This window comes from Lepisosteus platostomus, chromosome 5 (assembly GCF_059453375.1).
Source record: "Lepisosteus platostomus isolate fLepPlt1 chromosome 5, fLepPlt1.hap1, whole genome shotgun sequence".
NCBI classification, from domain to species: domain Eukaryota; kingdom Metazoa; phylum Chordata; class Actinopteri; order Semionotiformes; family Lepisosteidae; genus Lepisosteus; species Lepisosteus platostomus.
The window spans coordinates 16,065,058-16,088,057 of NC_142615.1; the positions used below are offsets into that span (position 1 = coordinate 16,065,058).

At 43.1% G+C, this 23,000-nt stretch overlaps 1 protein-coding gene and 1 long non-coding RNA gene across 2 annotated transcripts; both read left to right on the forward strand.

Annotated features, from left to right (window-relative positions):
• The first annotated feature begins 20,257 nt into the window (after window positions 1–20,257).
• Window positions 20,258–22,357, forward strand: LOC148664116 (zona pellucida sperm-binding protein 3-like). Its single transcript, XM_088630897.1, has 7 exons — window positions 20,258–20,994; window positions 21,096–21,211; window positions 21,284–21,390; window positions 21,470–21,644; window positions 21,722–21,839; window positions 22,038–22,138; window positions 22,216–22,357. The coding sequence occupies exons 1-7, from the start codon at window positions 20,359–20,361 to the stop codon at window positions 22,355–22,357; spliced, it is 1,395 nt and encodes a 464-aa protein (XP_088487023.1). The 5' UTR covers window positions 20,258–20,358.
• Window positions 22,358–22,460: 103 nt separating this feature from the next.
• On the forward strand, window positions 22,461–22,806 carry LOC148664117 (uncharacterized). The gene is made up of 2 exons (XR_015936475.1): window positions 22,461–22,639; window positions 22,715–22,806. It is a non-coding gene; the product is annotated as an uncharacterized LOC148664117 (long non-coding RNA).
• Window positions 22,807–23,000: the final 194 nt, after the last annotated feature.

A 23,000-nucleotide genomic window follows, 5' to 3' on the forward strand; every position in this document is an offset into this window, starting at 1 on the left:
GCCAAAAAATTTCGGTGCCGTCGTCTCTGCTTTAAAGGTACCCCCGTGCTGGAAGAATTTGACCTCAGAATGTTTGCCCAGCGTACTATTAAACCAACGCATTGGCATGTTAAAGCGATTCTATTGAGGGAGTAGCCCAGCTAGCACTTAACACTGTACTTCCTACTTTGAATGCCTGTGAAACCGGTTTAATTCGTCACAGCACTCCGGGAGAGAGGGGGTTGAGTACAGTAGTGGAAGCAGGCGAGATTTCCAGCGAAAGACACCTCCCCCTCAAAAACCCAGTAAGCAGTAATGCTTTAAGTTGAAAATCGAGGTAGATTTTGAGGATGATAAAGAGGGTAAACTGGGATGGGAGGAGGGTTTGGTTTTGCATAAGGGTTTTGCATAAGGGGCAGCAGATTTCCCTTCTGCTTTGTGTAAGGGAATTGAGTGTAAGTAAAATTACCTTACACTCAATTTAAACACAAGCTGTCTTTCTGTATGAACCTCTAAGCTGGTTCATACAGAAAATGTAGAAATGCATTAGCCTGATTATGATTAAAAAACACATAATTAAACACGCGTTTGCGATTTAAATCAGAACACGATTTAAATCAATATAAATGTTTATATTGTAACGCATACTGTCCAGCCTCCATTTCTCTATAAAAATTTACTCTGTTGCACACACACACACAATAGAAGCAGGAACCGCTGCCAGAAGGGAAGAAGGTGACTATTCATTGTTATCAAAAATGACTTAGAATCGATCATGTTGCGATATTTTGAAATATAAAAGTCAATTGATTGTCCATAATATCGCTATTCTATTTTTTCGAAGAAATGTTTGTTAAAAGAGGAGTCCAGCACCAGCTGGATTCGAACACACAACCTGTGCATTGTTAGTCACGCACCTAGACCAGTAGGCTACAGGTGAAGTCGCATGATTAGGGAGGCAAAACAGCCTTACACAGCCCTGTCGCAGTACACAAATATAATCATACCATTATTAAATTCTTTAGATACGCGATTCCATATTATATTCCCTTTTAATCAAATTCTAAAAGTATGCTTGTTGACTCCGGTATCACGTTAGTTAAAGACTTCGAAGCTTAAAATGTTTAGGGAGAAATGGAATACTGGTGTGTATTTTTTTTCTTTAAAGTACCAAGACCAGCTATATACTGTATGTTTATGTTCCAAAATTAATATCGTTTATGGCCTTCACACGCGTTGCAGTATGCTCCTATTCTTTTTATGCTCAGCTACTAAGATTTCCCTTCAGTGGTAAAATTAGATATGAATATTCAATACTTAAACGGGCACAGTTAAGACATTAAATATACATATACATACTGTATACAGTACAGTTTGCATACGGTAATATGTTTATGTTCCTAAATCAATCTCTTTTATGAGCATGTGAAAGGCATCGTGAATCACTGTACTTTGCATGATTGGAAACAAATGCGTGATTGCGAAATGCTGTAGTGTTACTTTTACAAAGACGGTCAATGAAAAAAAGAATGTTAACCAGGGCAATACTTTGAGTTTACACTTACAGCTTGTCCAAGGTCATTCATTATTAATACTATTAGTAATATCTTCGTTAAAGACTGATGGCCACAGCTCAAACATGAGAGGTTGAGCTTTATTAGCTCCACCTTGCGGAAATTCTGGATACTATTATTTTGCTTGTTGTATTATAGGAGAATTTACGGTAACTAGCGGTATTTACCGGTAACTCGCGGTATTTACCGGTAGCTTGCGGTAGACTGCGTACAGCGTACCGGAAAATAATGCGGTATCGCCCACGCATTTTGAATGGCTGCATCTGTATATATCATTACTGTCCAAAATTACAAATTAAAATTATACCGTGATTTAAATTGTAGGCCACATAGCCCAGCCCTACATTCAGCACACACCAGCTCTCAGTGGGGAGGAGAGCAGTGTGATGAAGCCAGTTCAGAGATGGGGGTTATTAGGAGGCCATGATGGGTAAAGACCAGGGGGAAATTTGGCAAGGACACCAGGGTAACACCCCTACTCTTTTCAAGAAGTGCCCTGGGATTTTTAATGATCATGTAGAGTCAGAACCTTGGTTTACGTCTCATCCAAAGGACGGCGCCTTTTTACAGTACAGTGTCCCCGTCACTATACTGGGGCATTAGGACCCACACAGACCACAAGATGAGCACCCCCTACTGGCCCCACTAACACCTTTTCCAGCAGCAACCTTAGTTTTTCCCAGGAGTCTCCGATCCGAGTGTTCTGGCGCACTATGGCTGCCGTCGCATCATCCAGGTGGGGCTGCACATTGGTGGTGGTAGAGGGGAGTCCCCACTACCTGTAAAGCGCTTTGAGTGGAGTGTCCAGAAAAGCGCTATATGAGTGTAAGCAATTATTATTAATAATTATTATTATTATTTTTATCCAGGTACTGACCAGGCTCCCACCTGATTAGCTTCAGTGGGTTGCCACTGTGGCTGCTGGCTAGTAGCTAATAAGGCTTAATGCTAATGGTGTGCTCTGTGAAAGAGAACATTTGCTTGCTGTGTACATAAATAATAAAGCACTCTACAGTAAAAAAATACACAATGAGAGGAGACAACAGAATTACACCATTACAATAAGGGTTTGGAATACAGTGGAAGAGCAAAGCAATTGAATGAAAGTTTAAGTCTTGATTTAATTGTGCTCAGGGAAGTTGACTCTCTGGTATCCTTAGGAATAGAATTCCAGAGCTTTTGAGCATCACACCAGAAGGCCCTGTCACCCATAGACAGGCTTGGGGGACAGACAGGAGACCAGAATTAGAAGAGCGAAGGTTGTGAGGTGGGGAGTAGGACAATACTAGCTCAGACTGGTACAAATTCAAGATGGCGCCGTGTTAGTGGCAGCCTGCTACAGCAGCTCTGTGTCTTTTTGTTTCTTTCAGTTAGTTAATGCTAGTGTGTTAGTGTTTTTTCTTCATACCTTTGCCGGCAACTAGATTTGCGATCACAACATAATGGATACTAGGAAGCTGAGAAACTTTTTCTTGTTTTTTCTGATACTCGGACCTCTGTTTCTATCTAATGCCAATAGCTACAGAGGCATTGTCTACACGCGGGACCAGCTGATCGCGCTAGCGCGTCCGGCTCTACTCACTGGAGAGAAGCCATTGGTGCCGGAGGAGCTGAGGAGGAGAAGCAGAGGCGAAAGGCGAAGAGAAGGAGATTTAAACCCTACCTTCCTTCGATCATCCTGGGAAATGTGAGGTCCTTAGCGAACAAGATGGACGAACTGGGAGCATTGGTGAGGAGCCAGCGGGAGTATCGTGAATGCAGTATCATGTGTTTCACCGAGACGTGGCTGCAGGAACTTATTCCGGACTCGAACGTTACCATCAGCGGCTTTCAGACGGTGCGGGCAGACAGAAACACCGAGAGCGGCAAGAGGAAAGAAGGGGGGCTCGCAGTGCTTGTCAACAACAGATGTTGTAATCCTGGACATACTCATGTTAAGGAGCGCGTCTGTAACCCGGACATCGAACTGGTAGCCGTAGGACTGCGTCCGTACTATCTGCCGCGGGAGTTTACATGCGCCATCTTTGTTGTTGTTTACATTCCACCTACGGAAAATGCAGAGGTAGCGTGTGACGTCATAAACACAGTCACAGCCAGGCTAAAAACAAAGCACCCTAGCGCTTTTATAGCTATTTCAGGGGACTTTAACCACGTATCTATTTCCACCACTCTGCCTACTTTCCACCAGTTTGTTAAGTGCCCGACCAGAGAAAACAAAACACTGGACTTATTATATGCCAATGCTAAGGATGCATATAGTTCCACAGCCCTTCCCCCCCTCCTGAGAGACTCCTCTCTAGGTTCTTTTGGCCAGGGATCTATAAGGCCATCGAGAAGTACTGTCGGGAATGCCCCAAGTGTCAGAAAAGTGCGCCATAACCTTATTATAGGAACCCTTTGATTCCCCTCCCAATTATTGAAATCCCCTTCGAACGGATTGGGATGGATTTGGTGGGGCCCCTGATCAGAACCACCAAAGGTCACCAGTATATTTTAGTAATAGTAGACTATGCTACCAGGTACCCCAAAGCCATTCCGTTGAGAGCTGCCACCGCCAAAAACATAGCTAGGGAGCTAGTACAACTGTTCGCTCGAGTCGGAATTCCTAAAGAGATCCTAACTGATCAAGGTACACCTTTTATGTCTAAAGTCATGCGAGACTTATGTAAGCTACTGGGTATACAGCAGATCCGAACCTCTGTTTATCACCCTCAAACCGATGGTCTAGTAGAACGTTTTAATAAGACCCTGAAAAGCATGCTTAGGAAGACGATGCAAAAGGATGGGAAAAATTGGGATCAGCTGTTCCCGTATCTCATGTTTGCGGTTCGAGAAGTACCGCAGGCTTCGACTGGATTTTCCCCCTTTGAATTATTATACCCTCGGAAACCACGGGGCCTATTGGACGTGGTCAAAGAATCATGGGAACATCAACCTTCCCCTTTACAAACTATCATTGAGCATGTGGAACAGATGAGAGAAAGAATAAATGTTATTGTTCCCATAGTGAAAGGAAACCTGGAGAAAGCCCAGGCTCAACAACAACATGTTTATAACAGGGGAGCAGTTGCGAGGGAATTTCAGATTGGGGACAGAGTACTGGTTCTAGTTCCAACCCCAGAGTGTAAATTCTTGGCATCCTGGCAGGGACCTTATGAAGTGGTGGAAAAGGTGGGGCCAGTCAACTATAAGGTCAAGCAACATGACAGAAGACGGCAGCATCAAATCTACCACGTCAATTTGCTGAAAAAATGGCATGGCTCCGAAGTTCTGCTCACCAACTTTTCCCCAGACCCTCTGGAAGAAGAAACGGGTGCGGTAGCCGTGGGAGACCTGGCTCCGGCACAGAAACAGGAACTACAAGAATTCCTAACCCACAACAAAGATGTTTTTTCCCGGACACCTGGTCGAACCCACCTTATACAACATAAGATTGTCACGGAATCAGGGAAAAAGGTAAGGCTACCCCCGTATCGAGTACCAGAAGCCAAAAGGAAATTGATTAAAGAAGAGGTGGGAAAAATGCTGGAGATGGGAATAATCGAGGAATCCCATAGTGAGTGGGCTAGCCCGATAGTTCTGATCCCCAAGCCGGATGGAACTATTCGATTTTGCAACAATTTCAAGAGGTTAAATGAGATCTCGCGGTTTGATGCATACCCCATGCCCCGTATAGATGAACTAATCGAGCAATTAGGTAACGCTCGATACATCAGCACCCTTGATCTTACGAAGGGATATTGGCAAGTGCCGCTGGCCAAAGAAGATAAAGCCAAAACCGCGTTTGCCACACCCGAGGGACTATATCAGTATAGGGTCCTACCCTTCGGTTTGCATGGCGCTCCCGCAACATTTCAAAGATTGATGGACCGAATTCTGAGACCGTATCGGGATTTTGCGGCTGCCTACTTGGATGACGTTGTAATCCACAGCACGACCTGGGAACAACATCTACAACACCTGGAAGCAGTAACTGGAGCGTTGCGAGGAGCAGGATTAACGGCCAACCCAAGTCAATATGTCTGGGGGCTAGGGAAGCCAATTACCTGGGTTATACGATCGGGAGAGGATTGATCATGCCCCAAGATCAGAAGGTATACTTAATCAAGAACTGTCCCAAACCAGCTACCAAGAAGCAAATTCGAACGTTTTTGGGACTGGCAAGTTACTATCGACCTTTCATCCCAGGGTTTGCAGCCATGGCCACCCCTCTACACGATCTGACGAAGATGAGCTGTCCAGAGAAAACAAAATGGACCGACTTGGAAGAGAGGGCTTTCTGAGACTTAAAAACAACTCTCGCTTCTCAACCCATCTTACAGGGACCAGACTTCAATAAGCCTTTCATGGTACAAACTGATGCTTCAGACACTGGGATTGGAGCCATACTGTCGCAAGAAATTGAAGGACTGGAGCATCCTATTCTGTATATCAGCCGTAAGTTGAATCCGGCCGAAAAACACTATTCCACGATAGAGAAAGAATGTCTAGCAATCAAATGGGCCCTAGACTATTTGAAATATTATTTATTGGGAAGACGATTTATATTATACACAGATCATGCGCCGTTAACATGGATGTTGCAAAATATGGATAAAAACGATCGAATTACGCGATGGGGTCTTAGTCTGCAAAGATTTCAATTTCAGACGGTCTATAGACCCGGAAGGAAACAAGGAAATGTAGACGCCCTCTCCTGAATGAACTGTTTGTTTTATTCTAGATCGCCCGAGGTCGGGGCTGATCTCAGGGGGAGGGAATGTAAGAGGACCCGGGGAAGGGTCATCTCTAACAGGTATTTCCGAAACGAAACACTGAAAATGCTAGAGATTGACCTTAGCAAGATGGCGGACAAAAAGAATCAGCTGACCAGTAGATGGAAAGGGTCTACCTTAAGAAACAACGAGACACAGCTGAGATGCATCAGGAACCGGAATATAAGTGGCCCGGAGGCAGTGAACAGGGCGGAAGCTGGTAAGGTGAATGCGTTTTGGAGGAAAAGAGTGGAAAGAGGTGGATGTTAAGGAACAACGAACGACTGCAAGGAGAAAGGTTTATGATTTTGGATTACGGACACTGATTAAGGATACATCGCGGATTGTCTTTATTACGAACTTTTGGAACTCGGAACGAATCAGGACTAAGGGAACGGATTACGGACTATATTAGGAAGACGGTTGTTGGAAGAAACGCCACGGATCTGAGGACAGTAAAGTGTGGTGTAAGTACTACCTTCGTTTACATAAACTATCCCCGGAGACACCACACCTGTAAAGCGCTTTGAGCAGCACAGCTTTCTCACCAGTTAGATTACTTTTTGATACCATCCTTACACAAAGCAGAAACTTCTTGTATTTTCCGATGACATACAAGTGGAAAGATTACAGATTTTAATCGTCTTTTTTCTGAACCAGGGAAAATCTGATCATGTTTCTCTATAACAATAATAAAAAACTTTATTTTACATATCACCTTTAAAAGTGGCATCTCAAAGCAATACAGTAGATGTATACCACAGATTAGAAAGTAAATACCCAGACAAACGCAAACGCGTTTTTAATAAAATGCTTTTATTCATTCAGCAGAGAGAGCGTAAAACCTGGGCATAACAGCTGTTCCTTTTTCTGATCACCCGCTCTCTGGATACACGTCTCACCTGTCCTGTTCTTTGTTTTCCTAATTTGCTGATTATGCCTTCTGCGATCCACTCCTGCCCTCACACCTAAAGAAGACTATTTTAAATTTATTTGAGCGGTCCATTGTGCAATTAACACTTGTATGTGCTGTCCTTAAGGTGATATCACATAAAGGTGATATGTAAAATAATGTTTTTTTTTATTGTTATAGAGAAACATGATCAGATTTTCCCCGTATCAGAAAAAAAGATCTAAGGTATACTAGTTTGTCACTAGTATACTTTTAATACAGTCTTTGCTGTGCTCTTGAGGATCCTTGTGATATTTCGAGCTCTGGTTGAATGATAAGTGTAGCAGTTTAAATTTTCGTAGTTAGAAATTATGAAACGCTCTGTTAAAAGCAAGGGAGTTTTTATGTCCGTTACAGTAAAAGAAAATGCATGACAAAGCAGGGCTTGGACAGATTCCAAGTGCATTTTTGCAATTTACGTTGCATTGTGCTGCTGTAATACAGTTTAAAATAATTAAAAGTCTAAACAGTATCGGCTTTATTTATGGGTTGCAATTTAAAAAAAGTCAAAAACCGCACTCAATATGCAATTTACAGCTTTCTGGCAAGAGGAGACACCCAAATTAATAATGTAACATGCCACTGCATGAACAAGGTTATATTGCTATTTCCTTAGATATGCGATTAAAAAATATGTTTTATTAAATTTTTAATAAAATGCTTTTGTTCACTCAATCTGACAATTTCAGGAAGACTAAGGAAGGACTAAGGGAATTGTCATCTGTTGTGAAAGCTCTGTGACTTTGAGACCACTTGTTATCCCAGGTTGTTTGAATTGCCACAATTCAAATAGAGAAAAAAGAGCTGACTGACAAGATTTAAGATGTGGCTGTCAATGTTGGATTAAAAAAAACACATTGCCCGACGTTAGTTGCATTGCTTGAAAAATAATTTTATTTCGAGAGACTGGATAAGTAATTCAAGTGTTTTTTTTTAACTTCCTGAAAAACAAATAATAATTTAACTTTATGTGCAAATGTTTTATGATATGTCGCTGTTGTGAATGTCTGTGGAGTGTATCTTATTTGCCTGTCTGTCCTGGCTGTGCTCTCTCGCTTGCTCGCCCTCCCCTTCTCTCTCTCTCTCAATTCAAGGTGCTTTATTAGCATGACAGATTGTTACAATCAGTGTTGGGTATTTACTTTGCTTTGAGATGCCACTTTTAAAGGTGATATATAAAATCAAGGCTTTAACTTGCTTTAACTCCGCAAGTCTGAGTTCTCGTGTCTGTCCTATCCGAACCCGAAAGTATTACAATATGTATCTTTATAGCAGGTGGTGTACAACTTTTTAGTATAGATTACACTTTTCTAAAATGTATTTAAAAAAAAAACGATTACAATCTAATCTTTCCATGTTTGATCCCAGGATCCCAAGAAAAATAAATCTAAACGGGGAGAATGCTATGCTGAAAGTTTATTAAGATACTTAGAAGACAAAGATATCAATTTATGTTGCATTTGTCTGATTGTGAATCAAAAAACACATATATTTAAACCTGCGTTTGCGATTTAAATCAAAACGCGATTTAAATCAATATAAATGTTTATATTGTAACACATAGGTGACTATTCATTGTTATTAAAATGACTTAAATTCGATCATGTTGTGATATTTAGAAATATAAATTTGTTTGGTGTGAGTGAGGTTTTATTTAATCTCTGACCCAGGGAAATGTTTTATTTTTTCAAAGAAATGTTTGTTGAAAAAAAAGTAATGACTCCAGCAGGATTCAAACACACAGCATGTGAGGTAGGAGTCAGGAGCCTAACCCACAGTGCCACCAGCAAGGTCACATGCAGAGTGCTGAAAAAGCACTACAGAAACATTATCAACAGACAATGTACAGCATGTACTATTCTTGTGTTGCGGTACATGAATATAATTATATCGTTATTCATTTCTTTAGATACGCAATTCCATATTATATTCCCTTTTTATCAAATTCTAAAAGTATGCTTGTTGACTCCAGTATCACATTAGTTAAAGACTTCGAAGCTTAAAATGTTAAGGGAGAAATGGAATACTGGTGTGTATTTTTTATTTAAAGTACAGAGACCAGCCATATACTGTATGTTTATGTTCCTAAATTAATATCGTTTATGGCCTTCACACGCGTTACAGTATGCTCCTATTCTTTTTATGCTCAGGTACTAAGATTTCCCTTCAGTGGTAAAATTCCATATGAATATTCAATGCTAAAATGGGCACAGTAAAGACATTTACTGTAAATCTTTCTACGACCGACCAACGGACTACGAGTGCCCCTGTCGGTCAACCAATCACGTACCGCGGTATTTTGCGTCATCGCGCGTCACAATGCGCGACGCCGTAGCCAATTACCTCCGGTATGTGTCTGTACTGCGCACTTTGAATGGCTGCATCTGTACCTTCCAATCACTGATGTCGCTCTCCCTAAACCTTAACGTGATGTTTTGCAGATGTGCAGTGTGCCTTTACTCCTGTATTAAAAACGACCTCTGTTGTCGGGCGGAGTTGAAGGAGAACTAACTGCACAGAAAAAGTATGTAACGATAAAATGTTTCTACACTTCAGAATGTCCCTTTAAATCCCTGCTCACACACGTCGGTGTGGGGAGCGGGCAGGTAGAGAGCTTTTCCAGAAACTCATGATGTTTCTCATGGGGTGTTACCTGCAGTAGTATCTCTCTCCACGCCTTTGGAAAGAAAAGAGTGGCTCCAGTGCAGGGTAAGGTCAGAACAGCTGGTCTGATTGTCTTAGAAAACAAGAAATTAAAATCAACAGGGAAATTGAACAATACAGAGATCAGAGCAGTATACAATAGGAAGCAAGCAAACAAAATGCTCAGCAAAATCGTAGTTGAGTAAATTGGTGTAAAAAAAATATTTGTAAGCAAAGGAGAGCCCGTGCTGCGTGTGAAACACATCAATAGTTCAGCATTTCTGAAACGTTTAATTGAATTGACAAAGAAATCCTCTCCTTAAACTTCAAAAAAGGATTATCTGTGGAGCCAGCAGGCGTAACACTGCAGTTGCCCATTTCTCACAGGTGTTTGAAGTTGTGGATAACATTTAGTTAAACATAATAACTGGTTGGGCCACCCTTAGAAGCAACAACTGCAATCAAGCGTTTGCGATAACTGGCAATGAGTCTTTTACAATGCTGTGGAGGAAATTTGGCCCACTCATCTTTGCAGAATTGTTGTAATTCAGCCACTATGGAGGGTTTTCGAGCCTTAACCGCTTTTTTAAGGTCATGCCACAACATCTCAATCGGATTCAGGTCAGGACTTTGACTAGGCCACTCCAAAGTCTTCATTTTGTTTTTCTTAAGCCATTCAGAGGTGGACTTGCTGGTGTGTTTTGAACTTGAACTTGAACTTTATTGCCATATGTAACCGGTACTGGTACAATGGAATTCTTACTTACAGAAAGTCTCTCGATTGTAAAACAAGTGTAAAAAACAAGACAAAGTGCAAACAGTGCATCAAGACAATGTACAAACAAACAATAGACAATGTGCAAGTAAACATGTAGACAGTTTGAATGTAAACAATACAGACGTGTAAACAATGACTGGAGATGTGCAATAGATAAGAAATCATAAAGAGGTAGATGGTGATGGTGTAGGTGTGGTCCGAGGGGGATGGCTAAATTTGTTTGCCAGTCTCACTGCTTGTGGATAGAAGCTATTGAAGAATCTAGTGTTAAATGTCCGTATGCTCTTATATCTCTTGCCTGAGGGCAGTGGGGTGAAGAGCTCATGCCCGGGGTGGTGACTGTCCTCTGTGATGGCCAGAATTCTACCACAGCAGCGGTCCTCATAGAGCTGTTTAATCTCGGTGAGACCGCAGCCGATGATCTTCTGGGCCATATTGACCATTCTCTGCAGTGCCTTTCTTTCTCGCGAAGAGGTGTTACCATACCACACAGTGATCCCGTTGGTGAGGATGCTCTCGATGGTGCAGCAATAGAAGTTCACCAACACATGTATAGGCATCCCCCATCACTTGAGGCACCTCAAGAAATAAAGGCGCTGCTGAGCCTTCTTCATGATAGAGTCAGTGTTCACAGTCCAGGTTAGATCTTCAGAGATGTGAATTCCCAAAAACCTAAAGCTGGTGACTGTTTCCACTTCCGTTCCATCAATACTGAGTGGGCTGTGAGTGTATGGCCTGTGTCTCCGAAAGTCCACTATTAGCTCTTTCGTTTTCTTTATGTTCAAGTCCAGGTTATTGCTATGACACCACCTAAGCAGCTGTACAACTTCATCCCTGTAAGTGGACTTGTCATCATCACTGATCAGTCCTATTATAGTGGTGTCATCGGCAAACTTAATGATGCGGTTGTTGCTGTGTCTTGCTGTGCAGTCGTGAGTAAATAGGGAGTACAACCTTGGACTCAGACAGCAGCCTTGTGGGGTTCCAGTGCTCAGGGTGAGTGGTGTTGATGTTTTATTGCCTATCCGCACCACCTGTGGTCTCTCAATAAGAAAGTCCAGCAGCCAGTTGCAGACAGAGTTGCACAGACCTAATCCCCTGAGCTTTGTCACCAGTTGACTGGGTATGATGGAATTGAATGCTGAACCGTAGTCCACAAACAGCATTCTCACATACGAGTTCTTAGTGTCCAGGTGTTCCAAGGTTGTATGCAGAGCCAGGGAGACAGCATCATCCACTGATCTGTTGTTCTGGTAGGCGAACTGCAAGGGGTCCAGGGACTCTGTGATGGAGGAGTTGATGTGTGACAACACCAGCTTCTCCAGGCATTTCATCACCACAGATGTTAATGCTACTGGGCAGTAATCATTCAGGCATGTCACTTTTGTCTTTTTGGGGGTTTGGAACAATAGTGTTTTTTTAAAGCAGGTGGGGACCATGGACTGTGACAGAGAGGAGTTAAAGATGTCCGTAAACACAGTGGTCAGCTGGGCTGCACATGTCCTCAGGACGTGAGGTGGTATCCCATCAGGCCCTGCAGCCTTACGGATTTTCACCCTGCTCAGAGTCTTCTGCACGTCCTGCTCTGAGAGTTTCAGAACAAACTCACCCTGCACACTTGGGGTCTTCTCAGCATTGCCCGTGTTCAGAGCATCAAAGTGGGCATAGAAGTTTGCCCGCTTTGGATCATTGTTCTGCTGCAGAACCCAAGTGCGCTTCAGCTTGAGGTCACGAACAGATGGCCGGACATTCTCCTTCAGGATTTTTTGGTAGACGGCAGAATTCATGGTTCCATTTACCACAGCAAGTCTTCCAGGTCTTGAAGCAGCAAAACAGCCCCAGACCATCACACTACCACCACCATATTTTACTGTTGGTATGATGTTCCTTTTCTGAAATGCTGTGTTACTTTTACGCCAGATGTAATGGGACACACACCTTCCAAAAAGTTCAACTTTTATCTCGTCAGTCCACAGAGTATTTTCCCAAAAGTCTTGGGGGTCATCAAGATGTTTTCTGGCTCATCAGTGGTTTTCGTCTTGGAATTCTGCCATGCAGGCCATTTTTGCCCAGTCTCTTTCTTATGGTGGAGTCATGAACACTGACCTTAACTGAGGCAAGTGAAGCCTGCAGTTCTTTGGATGTTGTTGTGGGGTTTTTTGTGACCTCTTGGATGAGTCTTCGCTGTGCTCTTGGGGTAATTTTGGTCTTTAGAACTGGCTTTATAAACTTTTCCAGACTGATAAATCTCAATCACTTTTTCAGACAGGGCCATGTAGGTTTAATTTTTCCCTTAATAATAAAAACCTTCATTTAAAAACTGCATTTTGTGTTTACTTGTGTTATCTTTGTCTAATATTTCAATTTGTTTGATGATCTAAAACTTTCAGTGTGACAAACATGCAAAAAAATAAGAAATCAGGAAGGGGGCAAACACTTGTTCATACAGCTGGCTCTGTGGTGCAATGGAGAGCGCGTTGGACTTCTAGGCCTTGATAGAATGAAGTCATTCAATGGTTGTGGGTTTGAGTCCTACCAGAGTCATGTATCATTTTTATTGAACCTTTCTAAATCCTCTAGGGATTGGTGTTGATCAAGTCAAATACAGGACTTCTTAAGAGTCCACAGTTGAAAATGAACCAGCAGCCACAAGAAAGAAATTAGCACTGGACTGTGATCACATCACTCCTGTCCTGGAGTCCTTGCACTGGCTTCCTGTCAACTTCAAAATCCTCAAGCTCAGCTATAAGGCTCTCCATGGCTTGGCATCTCAGTACCTGTCTGGGTTATCGCCCTACTCCCCACCTCACAACCTTCGCTCTTCTAATTGTGTTTTCCTATCTGTCCCCCAGTCCATCTGGACTACACTCTATGGGTGACAGGGCCTTCTCCTGTTTTGCCCCAAAGCTCTGGATCTTTATCCCCAAAGATATCAGTCACCTTCTCTAAACTCCTTCAAATCCAGACTCAAAACCCTCTTCTTTAGAAGAGCTTTTAATGCACTATTCTTTACCCCTCTGTTCCTACTGTATTTAATACCACCATCTATTGTCTCCTCTAACTGTGTATTCTCATCCTGCTTATCTTGTGTATTTTTTTAACTTTATTGTTGTCATTCTGTAAAGTGCTTTGAAAAGCCACCTTTAAAAGCGCTATATATATAATGTAAAGATTATTATTATTATTAATAATGAACAGTGCATTTAACACTGAGCACATGTGGTCCTTCTTTGCAAAGGTTGGGAATTAGCTTTTCACTCGTGTTGTTGAAGACCGTATCCTGGCTGTGTTGCAGGAAATGTCTGGATGCCATCACCGGATCAAGGAGAGAATCAGGGTTTTGGGAAGTCTTTTTGATGCCTGACACTGTGTGTTTCCTGGTTGTAACAGGTGTCATTCTGGACCTAAACAACAGAGAACACCATTGAAATCGCTGGACTGCCTAGCGGACACTTTGTTGCCTTCTTCTGACCTGTAATTAATGTGATTCTCTGAAAACGTGGCACGTTGTATCTGTGCTATCTTTATGGAGGGTGACCACACTCATTAGGATCATAGATTCGATCACAAGCATCTAAAAACGAGAATGAGAAAATGACATCACGCTATAAGGCTGAATGGCACGAATTCTCCTGTTCCTTCTGCAGCAAATGTGAGTTTTTTTGCTTCTTAACACTGAGATAGTTGGAGATATTTGGCAGCTGTGGGATTCCAACTCAACCCTCAAAGAGACTGGAGCTTTAATCCAGCTCTAAACTAAAAACTGGGTGACTTGTAAGGGCTGGTAGGAAAGGAAAATAATAAATGCTTCTTTTTTGGTCTTTAGCTACTAAAAGAAAGGAAAAAATATTTGATTATTATTTATTCACCAGTTGTTTTGATCAAATTATTGTAACGAAGTGCCATATTAAGGTATAATATGTACATGAACGTCATGTCTGAGTCGATGATGGCAGCTGAGTATCGCTGGAGGACAGTTCATCATGAGTGGGTAAGCCTGCATAATGAGGGAGAAGAGATCGGCCTCTCTGATGCAGTGTCCAGTGACACTAACCTTCTGTCCTACTGTTCTCTGCTAATGTAGAGGGTGAATGCTTATTTAGGTGAATGTAAGGTTTCATTCTTGTAAAATATTTCCGAGCACTTTTTTTGTTGCTGAAAATTAATCTTGTGCATTTGAATGAATTCCGATATTGTCACCTAATTCTATACATTGTTTCATCAGACTAGAACTTTTATAGGAGCTCAATTGCATTTATGAATTGCATAGTGATAGTATTTCTTTCCGTTTAAATACTTCAGTCAAAAATGTAGAGAAGGTGCTCCTGTTTTCACCATTATAAGAACTGTGATGCACCAGTAATATTTACTCTCACAAAAGTATTGTAATTGTATTGTTCTGTTCTGTAACAATCTTGAGTGACACAAACCTTCTGTTTTACTGCACTACACTTCTCCAGAGGCCAGTTCAGCACACAAGGATCCTCAGTCAAACAAACACTGCAATCGCTTGATAAAAGCCATTCCTCATCCTTTCTCTTAGTATTGGTGCAACTTTTGTATCCAAAGAAGGCGATTTGACAATGAAAGGTGCAATCATCTTAAAGAGAGTCTTCATGAAGGCATGCACAGCTTAAGGCACATGAAGCTGAATCCATGAGCTGATTGACACAAAACAATGTCACTTCACATTATCCGCAAAGCTGTTTTGCTTGTCTGACCACCTCTTCGTACTTTACAGTGAGCGCATATATTTCAGTTTCTTCTTTTGTATTTTCCTTACTATTTTACTGTCCCTTTCCCCCATGTGGAGATGTATCCACTGCCAAAACTGCTGTCTGATTATTTAAATTATCTGTAAAACTGTTACATGACTTCATCTAATTGTAAATTTATAAGACAGTCTGTGAGACATTTGTGAGAGTAGCTGAATCCCAGGGCTGGTGTGGAATCACACACAGACAGGTCTTCTGTGTGATCTGAATCCCACTGCCCAGAGCTACAGACTGGTCAAATGGTCACTATTGTAGACACGACCATCGGACAATCGGCTACAAATAATCAATATACTGATCATATTGTCACTACTGGTGTTTATTACATAAATACTATATATAAATAATAAGATAATTCCACACTCATGTGTGTTATAAAACATTTATAAACATTTTGGGAGGCTGACATACAGTAAAGAAAGTAATACTGAAGGGCTGGAAGTCCTGGAAAGCGTTAATAGAACCTTCTTGCTTTCGACCTGGAACAGAGCCCACAACTGCCAGATCAGTGACCCCTGAGCCCAGTTCACAGAGAGGAGAACCAGGGGCTTTTCTATGTCTCTAAGAGGGCTGGGAGGAAGGATAACAGGGGGAAATGTGACATGAGTCCAGGCTGTTCTGTCTGATATTGTTCATGTAGCAGCACTGATTGTCTGAATATCTTCTGGTTCTGGATTGTGAGGATAGAGAGCAGTACGGAGTTGAGATCCTGTCTGAGTGTGAGTCTGAGCAATGAATCTGACTGAGAAAAGAATAATGATTTTTTATTCTGCCTGAGAATTTTCCTGAGAATTTTTCCTGATAATTTTTCTTCTTTTCCAAGTGGTGTTACATCCCCTTCAGATACTCTACACAGACTGCCAGAGAGAAGAGGAGAGAGAGATGGACAGATAAGAGCACACACAGCAAGAGACACATACGTCTTGATTTACTTTGAAGCAAGTGTTCATTTCTTTTCAGGAACAAGTTGTTTTTGAACTTCAAGAAATTCATACAACTTCTGAAAGATAAAATACAAATCTTGCTTCTCAGGACAGAAGAAATGCTGCAAAAAAATGCCAGTGATTTGTGAAAAGCAACGGGAATGTGTCCCTCTGCAGCTGTTAAACAAAGGGCTGGTGGGTCAAACGCACTCAGGGACGTGCTTCAGATTGTGATGATGTAAACATAATCTCCGCTAAAAATTGAAGGGGTTTCTTCGCAAACCCTCTTGAATGTTGCAGGAAATCTTCGTGTTTTACTCGTGTGCAACTAAAACAAGTAAACAATTCAGTACCTAAGTCAATGTCCAAGAAAACCATCCTCACGTGTGGAATTTTTCTTTAACTGGCTGTTGGGAGAATTCATTTATACACCCGTTGTATCCTTAGCAAAAATATTTTAAAATTAGAACACAGATTTGTTGGAGAACTTGACAATCCTTGACAATCATTATTAAATGAGCATTATAGAAATGTGCGTTGATATTTTTAATATGTACCTTAATTGTAATATATATATATATAATTGCTTTGATATGGATGTTCATTTGAAGGAATTGAGGAAACTATGAAGGATCGCAGAACAACCAAAGATACATTTGGGCATCTGCTATTGGTAAAGATTAACGAATACAGTAAGTGTGAAGCTTGCACATACACGAGAGAAAAAGATCAGTTTAAATTCACTTCATTAGACTGACGGTGTGTATAGCAATGGATGGTTCCGATACATCGACCTCTGGGTTATGGGCCCAGCACGCTTCTGCTGCGCCACTCTGCTGACAGCTGTCGTAGTGTGATTCAACACAACTGCTCTATCTTTGCTTTCTAAAAGTGCGCCCGAGATGAAAAGTTTCAACGGCAAACACAGACGTCACTTTGAGCACTTGGTCTTTTATAGTACGAATCATCACACGCTGCTCTACATGGGCGTGTCTTCAAGATCGTTGAGAACCAAACCTTCTGCTTTCCGAGGCAACTGATTCTTTCCTTGTTAATTCACAAATCTTCAATGGGAATCAGTGAAACGAAAACCAAACACATGTACACACTCGCGTCCTAGCCTGAAAGAAAAATGATGGAAGCATTTGAGAAATAACAAGAGTAGTCTGAACAGCTCCAGTCTATCAACTGCTCTACAAAGTGATCGCTACTTCCACACCCAGTTTATAACGCTGAAAATGATTCAGGAAGTACAGCAAAGTTCAAAAAGCAGTGGTTGAAAAGCGTCTAGATACATAAAATGACAGTTTCTCAAAAGTAAAATCTTCAGCTTTTAAATATTGTCATCCATATATTTTCGTTTTTCTCTTTTTTACATAACACGCTTTCGAGAAATAGACTGTCTTGTAATGAAGGCTGCATTAGAAAATGTGTGTCTAAATTAAAATCGGGTTTATGACTTCTGCGTTTTTCAGCTTTCTTAGCGCTTGGGTCTCGATTCAGATATTGTAATGAAAGCAACAGAGGAGTAAGTTTTCCTTTTCTAAATCAAAGGTGATCTGCTCACAAGGAAGTATAAAAACTTCAGCGTTTACTTTTTGAAGACCGCAAATTGTCGAAACACTATTGCTTCATAAGCTAATAAGTAAGGTTTCTGAGCACGCATTGTATTACTAATGCTGTCATTAATAAAAAAAAAGCTTAAATTCACATAATGGAATTTGGACGGCTCAAAGTAGTCTATTCCTTGTACAACTTTACTTGCCCGCTGAGTAGAATTTAAAGCAACAACGTGGTTAGAGTGTCATAATACACTCTATGAAATTATTGCGGCTTCAGATCGTTTTGTTCTGTTGAAGCTGCCTACAGGGTCTGAATTGCTGACATTGGCTGTGATCTTTTTTCAGGTTTCATGAAATTCTTCACATATTTGAAATATTTAATTCGGGTTCGCCTAATACACGGTGCAAACCGTACCTGCAGCAGAATGCTGTGGCACATGAAGCCGTTTTGTTTATCGGTTGTAAGGATTTAGGAGCGTACTACAAATCGAGCAAGCGAAAAGAAAGTTAAACAGGAGTCACTTTTTGGATTGCTAATTCATTGTGCTCTGCTCGTCTAGGTTCAAATCCTATCCTTGTCATGGTTAAGGCCTGAGACGTGTGTGTTTTTTCTAAACGGTGTTTGCATTTGTTTCCTCTTTACTCCTGTAAACTCAGGATTTTTTTTCCTTGGTGGCAACAATACGCTTCTGTAAATGGTAGACTCTGCTTTCCAATTAGCTGCACCAGGCATTCGGATACAGAAAAACACAGGGATTTCAGGAATATGAATGGCCAATTGCTTACAGCTAGGGTTTTTACGTTTTCTTATTTAGCGATTTGTGTATCAATCTTTTAACAATTCATTAAAATGCTAACAATATGTAAAATCAAAACAACAGCACCGTTAAATGCTGGGGAGACAGGTAGTTTTTTTTTTTTCCATCAGATGCCAATCTCTAATGCTGTGTGTGAGAGCTTACGTACCTTTCCTTTTCTCACATTTTCTGACAACTATTCCAAAGGGGCACCCTGTCAGCTCCTAATACTTTTTAAAAGTCTGCCTGCATGTTTGATTATTGTCGTTTTATTTAGAAAAAGTTCAATATTGATCATAACTAAAGAAAATTAGGATCACGAATAAAAAAAGGGCTGAAGATGCGAGTCGCTCTTGAATCAGAGCTGGGCGACACGGGCTTCTGTTCTGATATGATTGTACGAGAAGCAGGAGGAATCTCTTCTCTCCTATGGAGCATGAGCTGAATCAGGAGTGAGACATTTCGTATGCTCGTGCATATGTTAACATATGACCTACATCGTAAAACTAAATTAAAAACTAACATTAAGTTGTCAAAGACATTCATTTATATACAAACAAGAGACAGACATAGTAATGATTCTACATTAACTTGTCCTGCACTGATCAGACTAATTGAAATGTATGAAAGCCCGTTTCCGCCAGGGAGTTACAAAACAACGCGCTATGGTATCGCAGAATTCCGACTAAGTAACTCAGAATTGCGACTTAGTAACTCACAACTCCGACTTTATATCTCACATTTGCAACTTCGAAATAGCCCATATTTCATTGTCTGTCCTTTTGTTATTGTAACGGATTCGGGTTCTAGCTAGCAAGACCTGGGTTTGAGCCAATAGAGTGAGGCACGAAGTAGGGTGGGAGCGGCGAGGGCACAAGCCCTAGAACCCGAATTCGTTACAATAACAAAAGGTCAGACAATGAAATATGGGCTTTTCGAAGTCGCAAATGTGAGAGATAAAGTCAAAATTCTGAGTTTTTAGGTCGCAATTCTATGATTCTAAGTCACAATTCTGAGATACCATAGTGCGTTTTTTTTACTCCCTGGCGGAAACGGGCTTCCATAGGTTCTCGGTGCTGCGAAGCAAAAGCAATCTCTGGAAAATCAGACAAATTATCAGATAATGTCAAAAGCTGATCAGTATTTCTTTACTGGGAAGCAAAGAAATGCTTGTATTACACATTTTAATATGACATGCAATTACACATGAAAAATAGTAAAATTATTTTCATTGCGGTACGTGTTGATAGAACAGCCCCCTCGCTAAAAGAAAATGTGGACGGACGTGTCGCATGTTCCGTACTCTGTCTGACAGCGAGTTTAACACACTTTCCACGGAAATTAGAAACTAATTGAACAATAAATTAATCTGAGCAAATTTTACACGTGTGGGTGATTTAATTCTGTCGAAATTGCGTGGAACTCCTCCGCTGAGGTCAGATACACACGGGAAAATGTTCAGGCGGCTTCACGGAGTCCCGCCTCAGACTGAAATCAGGTTCTAATTAGACGCTGAGAACAATCCGGATCTCTGTATGTAATTGATTGTGTTGATTGTGTGACCAGGTGTGCGGTAACAGGTCCTGCCAGTATAAAAACCTAGTCACCGCGTTCACACTTTATGCTTTCTTGCTTCAACACAGTTTTGTGGTTTACTTATTTTACTCCTGTAGCAATTGAGCGGGACGTTAATTTGGCGATGCGCTCGTTTCTCTTTATGCTGTGCCTGTGCACAGGGGCCGGGCTCCCCGCACTGGTTTCCGCCGGGCCGGCTGGCTGGGACTCTCGGGAATTGGCGCTCCAGGCCGACCTCCCGGCTCCTGAAGACGCAGCCCAGTTGGAGGATTTGAACCTGGCAGATGCGCCCTCCGAAGACCTGTCTGCAAGCGAGAACGACTCGCAGTCCTTGGCTCCCGACTTTCGCCGCCTTCCCGTGTCCAGAGACGCGTACTCGCCCTACTTCGACAAGGAGAAGATGAAGCCCGAAGCCGGCAGCCGCCCCTTACCCGCCTACATCAAGAGCGTCCTGTTTCCTCCCCAGGGAGGGCGGCAGCCGGCTCGCCCGGCCATCGGGGGCACCCGAGGAGTGGCTGTGTGGTGCGACTCCAGCAGGATGTACGTGAGGGTCAGTCGGCTCCTGTTCGGCTTCAGCTGTCGGCCATCGGAGGTGACCTTGGGCAACTGCAGCGTCAGCCGAACCACACACAGTTACTTCTACTTCATCTACGGGCTTCACGAATGCGGCACGGAGCGATCGGTAAGCGGGTCTTCATCTACAGGCAGTGTATCGACGTGAGCTGTAGGGCCAGTGTCGGGGTTGCCTTTCCTGGGAATATCCCTTCCTCTGTGACCCTGCAGGTTGTCCAGGGCCGCCTGGTGTACTCCAACACTCTCCGCTATGCCCCGCCCTCCTCCAGTGCACCTGTGCATCGCTTCATTCCCTTCTCTGTGCCGGTCAAGTGCTCCTACAACAGGTAGGCAGGGCTCTGCTGCTGAGAAGCCACTAGGAAAGTGTCCAGATGCCCCTCATCCCCTCTGTCCTGCAGGTTCCACTACTCCTACAAGGTTGGCTATGTCCCCACGTGGGCCAGGAGAAGGACCTTCTTCAAGGACCTGAAGAACAAACACAGCTTTGTGCTGCTCACCACCAACTGTAAGCTCCTTGAGTGAGTGGCTCCTCCTGCCTGCAGGGGGTGCTGTGTGCAGGTGTAATGCTGCCTCTCTCTCTCCAGCCCGCTGGGTCCGGCTCTCTCCTAAGGATGAGTACTTCCTGGGTCAGCCCATGTACTTCCAGGCCACTGCCTACTTTGCCACAGCAGAGCAGAGGCTGTACATCCACTCGTGTTATGTAACGGAGAAACCAGACCAGCACTCCCAGCCCCGTTTCCCCGTGATCGACAACTTGGGGTACGGCCCCTTCTGGGAGGGGAGGTGGGCAGGAGCCCTGAGAGCCTGCAGGGGTTCATCCTTGTCCTTGTCCCCAGGTGCATGGTGGACAGCAAGGCAGATGGCTGCCTGTCCAGGTTTGTCCCCTCCAAGCAGAAGGATGTGCTCCGCTTCACAATTGATGCCTTCCTCTTCCAGAAGAAGCTGTCCAGGAAGGTACTGCTCTCAAAGGCTGCTCAGCCTTCTTGCTCTACTGATCCATGGTCTGCTTTCACATCCATGATCTAGATGTGAACCAGACTGTGGCAGCTGTAGTGCCTAGAGCTGCCAGCTTGCCTTCACTGATGGCAGAAGGTCTTTCTCTGTCCCTCTATTGGCCTTGATCCCTTAATGCTGTGACCTTCCCTCTTGCAGCATGAAGTGACTGAGCTGTACATGCACTGTGTCATGGCTGTGGCTCCTGCTAAAGCAACACCAGGGACCAAGTCCTGCACCTACAACAGGGAGGCTAAGAGGTACTTCTGCAAGGAGCCTGCTGAGGGTGCTCTGGGACATGCCAGGTGGAGGCCTCACCTGTCTTCCTCTCCTCCAGGTGGGAGGAGCTGTATGGTGACCATGAGGTCTGTGCCTGCTGTGAGTCCAGGTGTGCTGGCAGTCGGAATGAAGGTGGGTCTGGTTCTCTATCCCTTGTGGATGCATCTCTGCCCAAGAGACAACCATGCTTGGACAACTGAGGAATGATCCCGTGCTGGACAAAGGGACTGTTTAGATGAGTAGACTGTGGGTCTCTGGGTATAGCGGATCCCTCACTCCTGGGTGCTGCTTGTCCACAGGTACCAGGAGCCTGGTGACCAGTAGTCGGGTGGCTGTGGCACCAGTAGAAGCTCCTCTGGATGTGGGAGCTGACTGGACTGAGGATGAGGAAAGAGACCCTCGGAGCTCCAGTGAAGATGCTGAGAGCACCAGTGAGGATGTGGAGGGAGCAGAGGACTTTGGAGATGTTGGCCAGTGGACAGGTAGGGTCTGGCAGGAGGAGCTCCTGTAGGGGTGGTGTCCTGCAGTGTAGCTGGATTGTTCTCCTTCCTCCCCAGGTGCCTGAATGAAGGCTCCAGCCTGGCCCTTGTGACTCTCCTGCCTCCACTTGCCTTGTAATGGCAACATCTCAATAAAGCTGTGAAAGACCCTTCTGCCTGCCCTTGTTTCTTTATGGTTTATAGGTTTGAATGGGGTGGAGGAATTCAAGGGAAGTATTTGTGGGGGTTCCCCTTTCAAGAATGCTTCCCGTATTGCTGCCAATGAGGACTGAAAATGGCTGGAGTAATAAAGCGTTGTGCTGGGGGAAGATAGCCGCACTATTCCTTGGGCAGGTCATTGTGA

Bases quoted from the DNA above. Each gene is read 5' to 3' on its own strand.
- LOC148664116 (XM_088630897.1), top strand. From the start codon at position 20,359: ATGCTTTCTTGCTTCAACACAGTTTTGTGGTTTACTTATTTTACTCCT. The intron at 20,995-21,095 runs GTAAGCGGGTCT...GTGACCCTGCAG, and splicing joins AATGCGGCACGGAGCGATCG to GTTGTCCAGGGCCGCCTGGT. The intron at 22,139-22,215 runs GTACTTCTGCAA...CCTCTCCTCCAG, and splicing joins TACAACAGGGAGGCTAAGAG to GTGGGAGGAGCTGTATGGTG.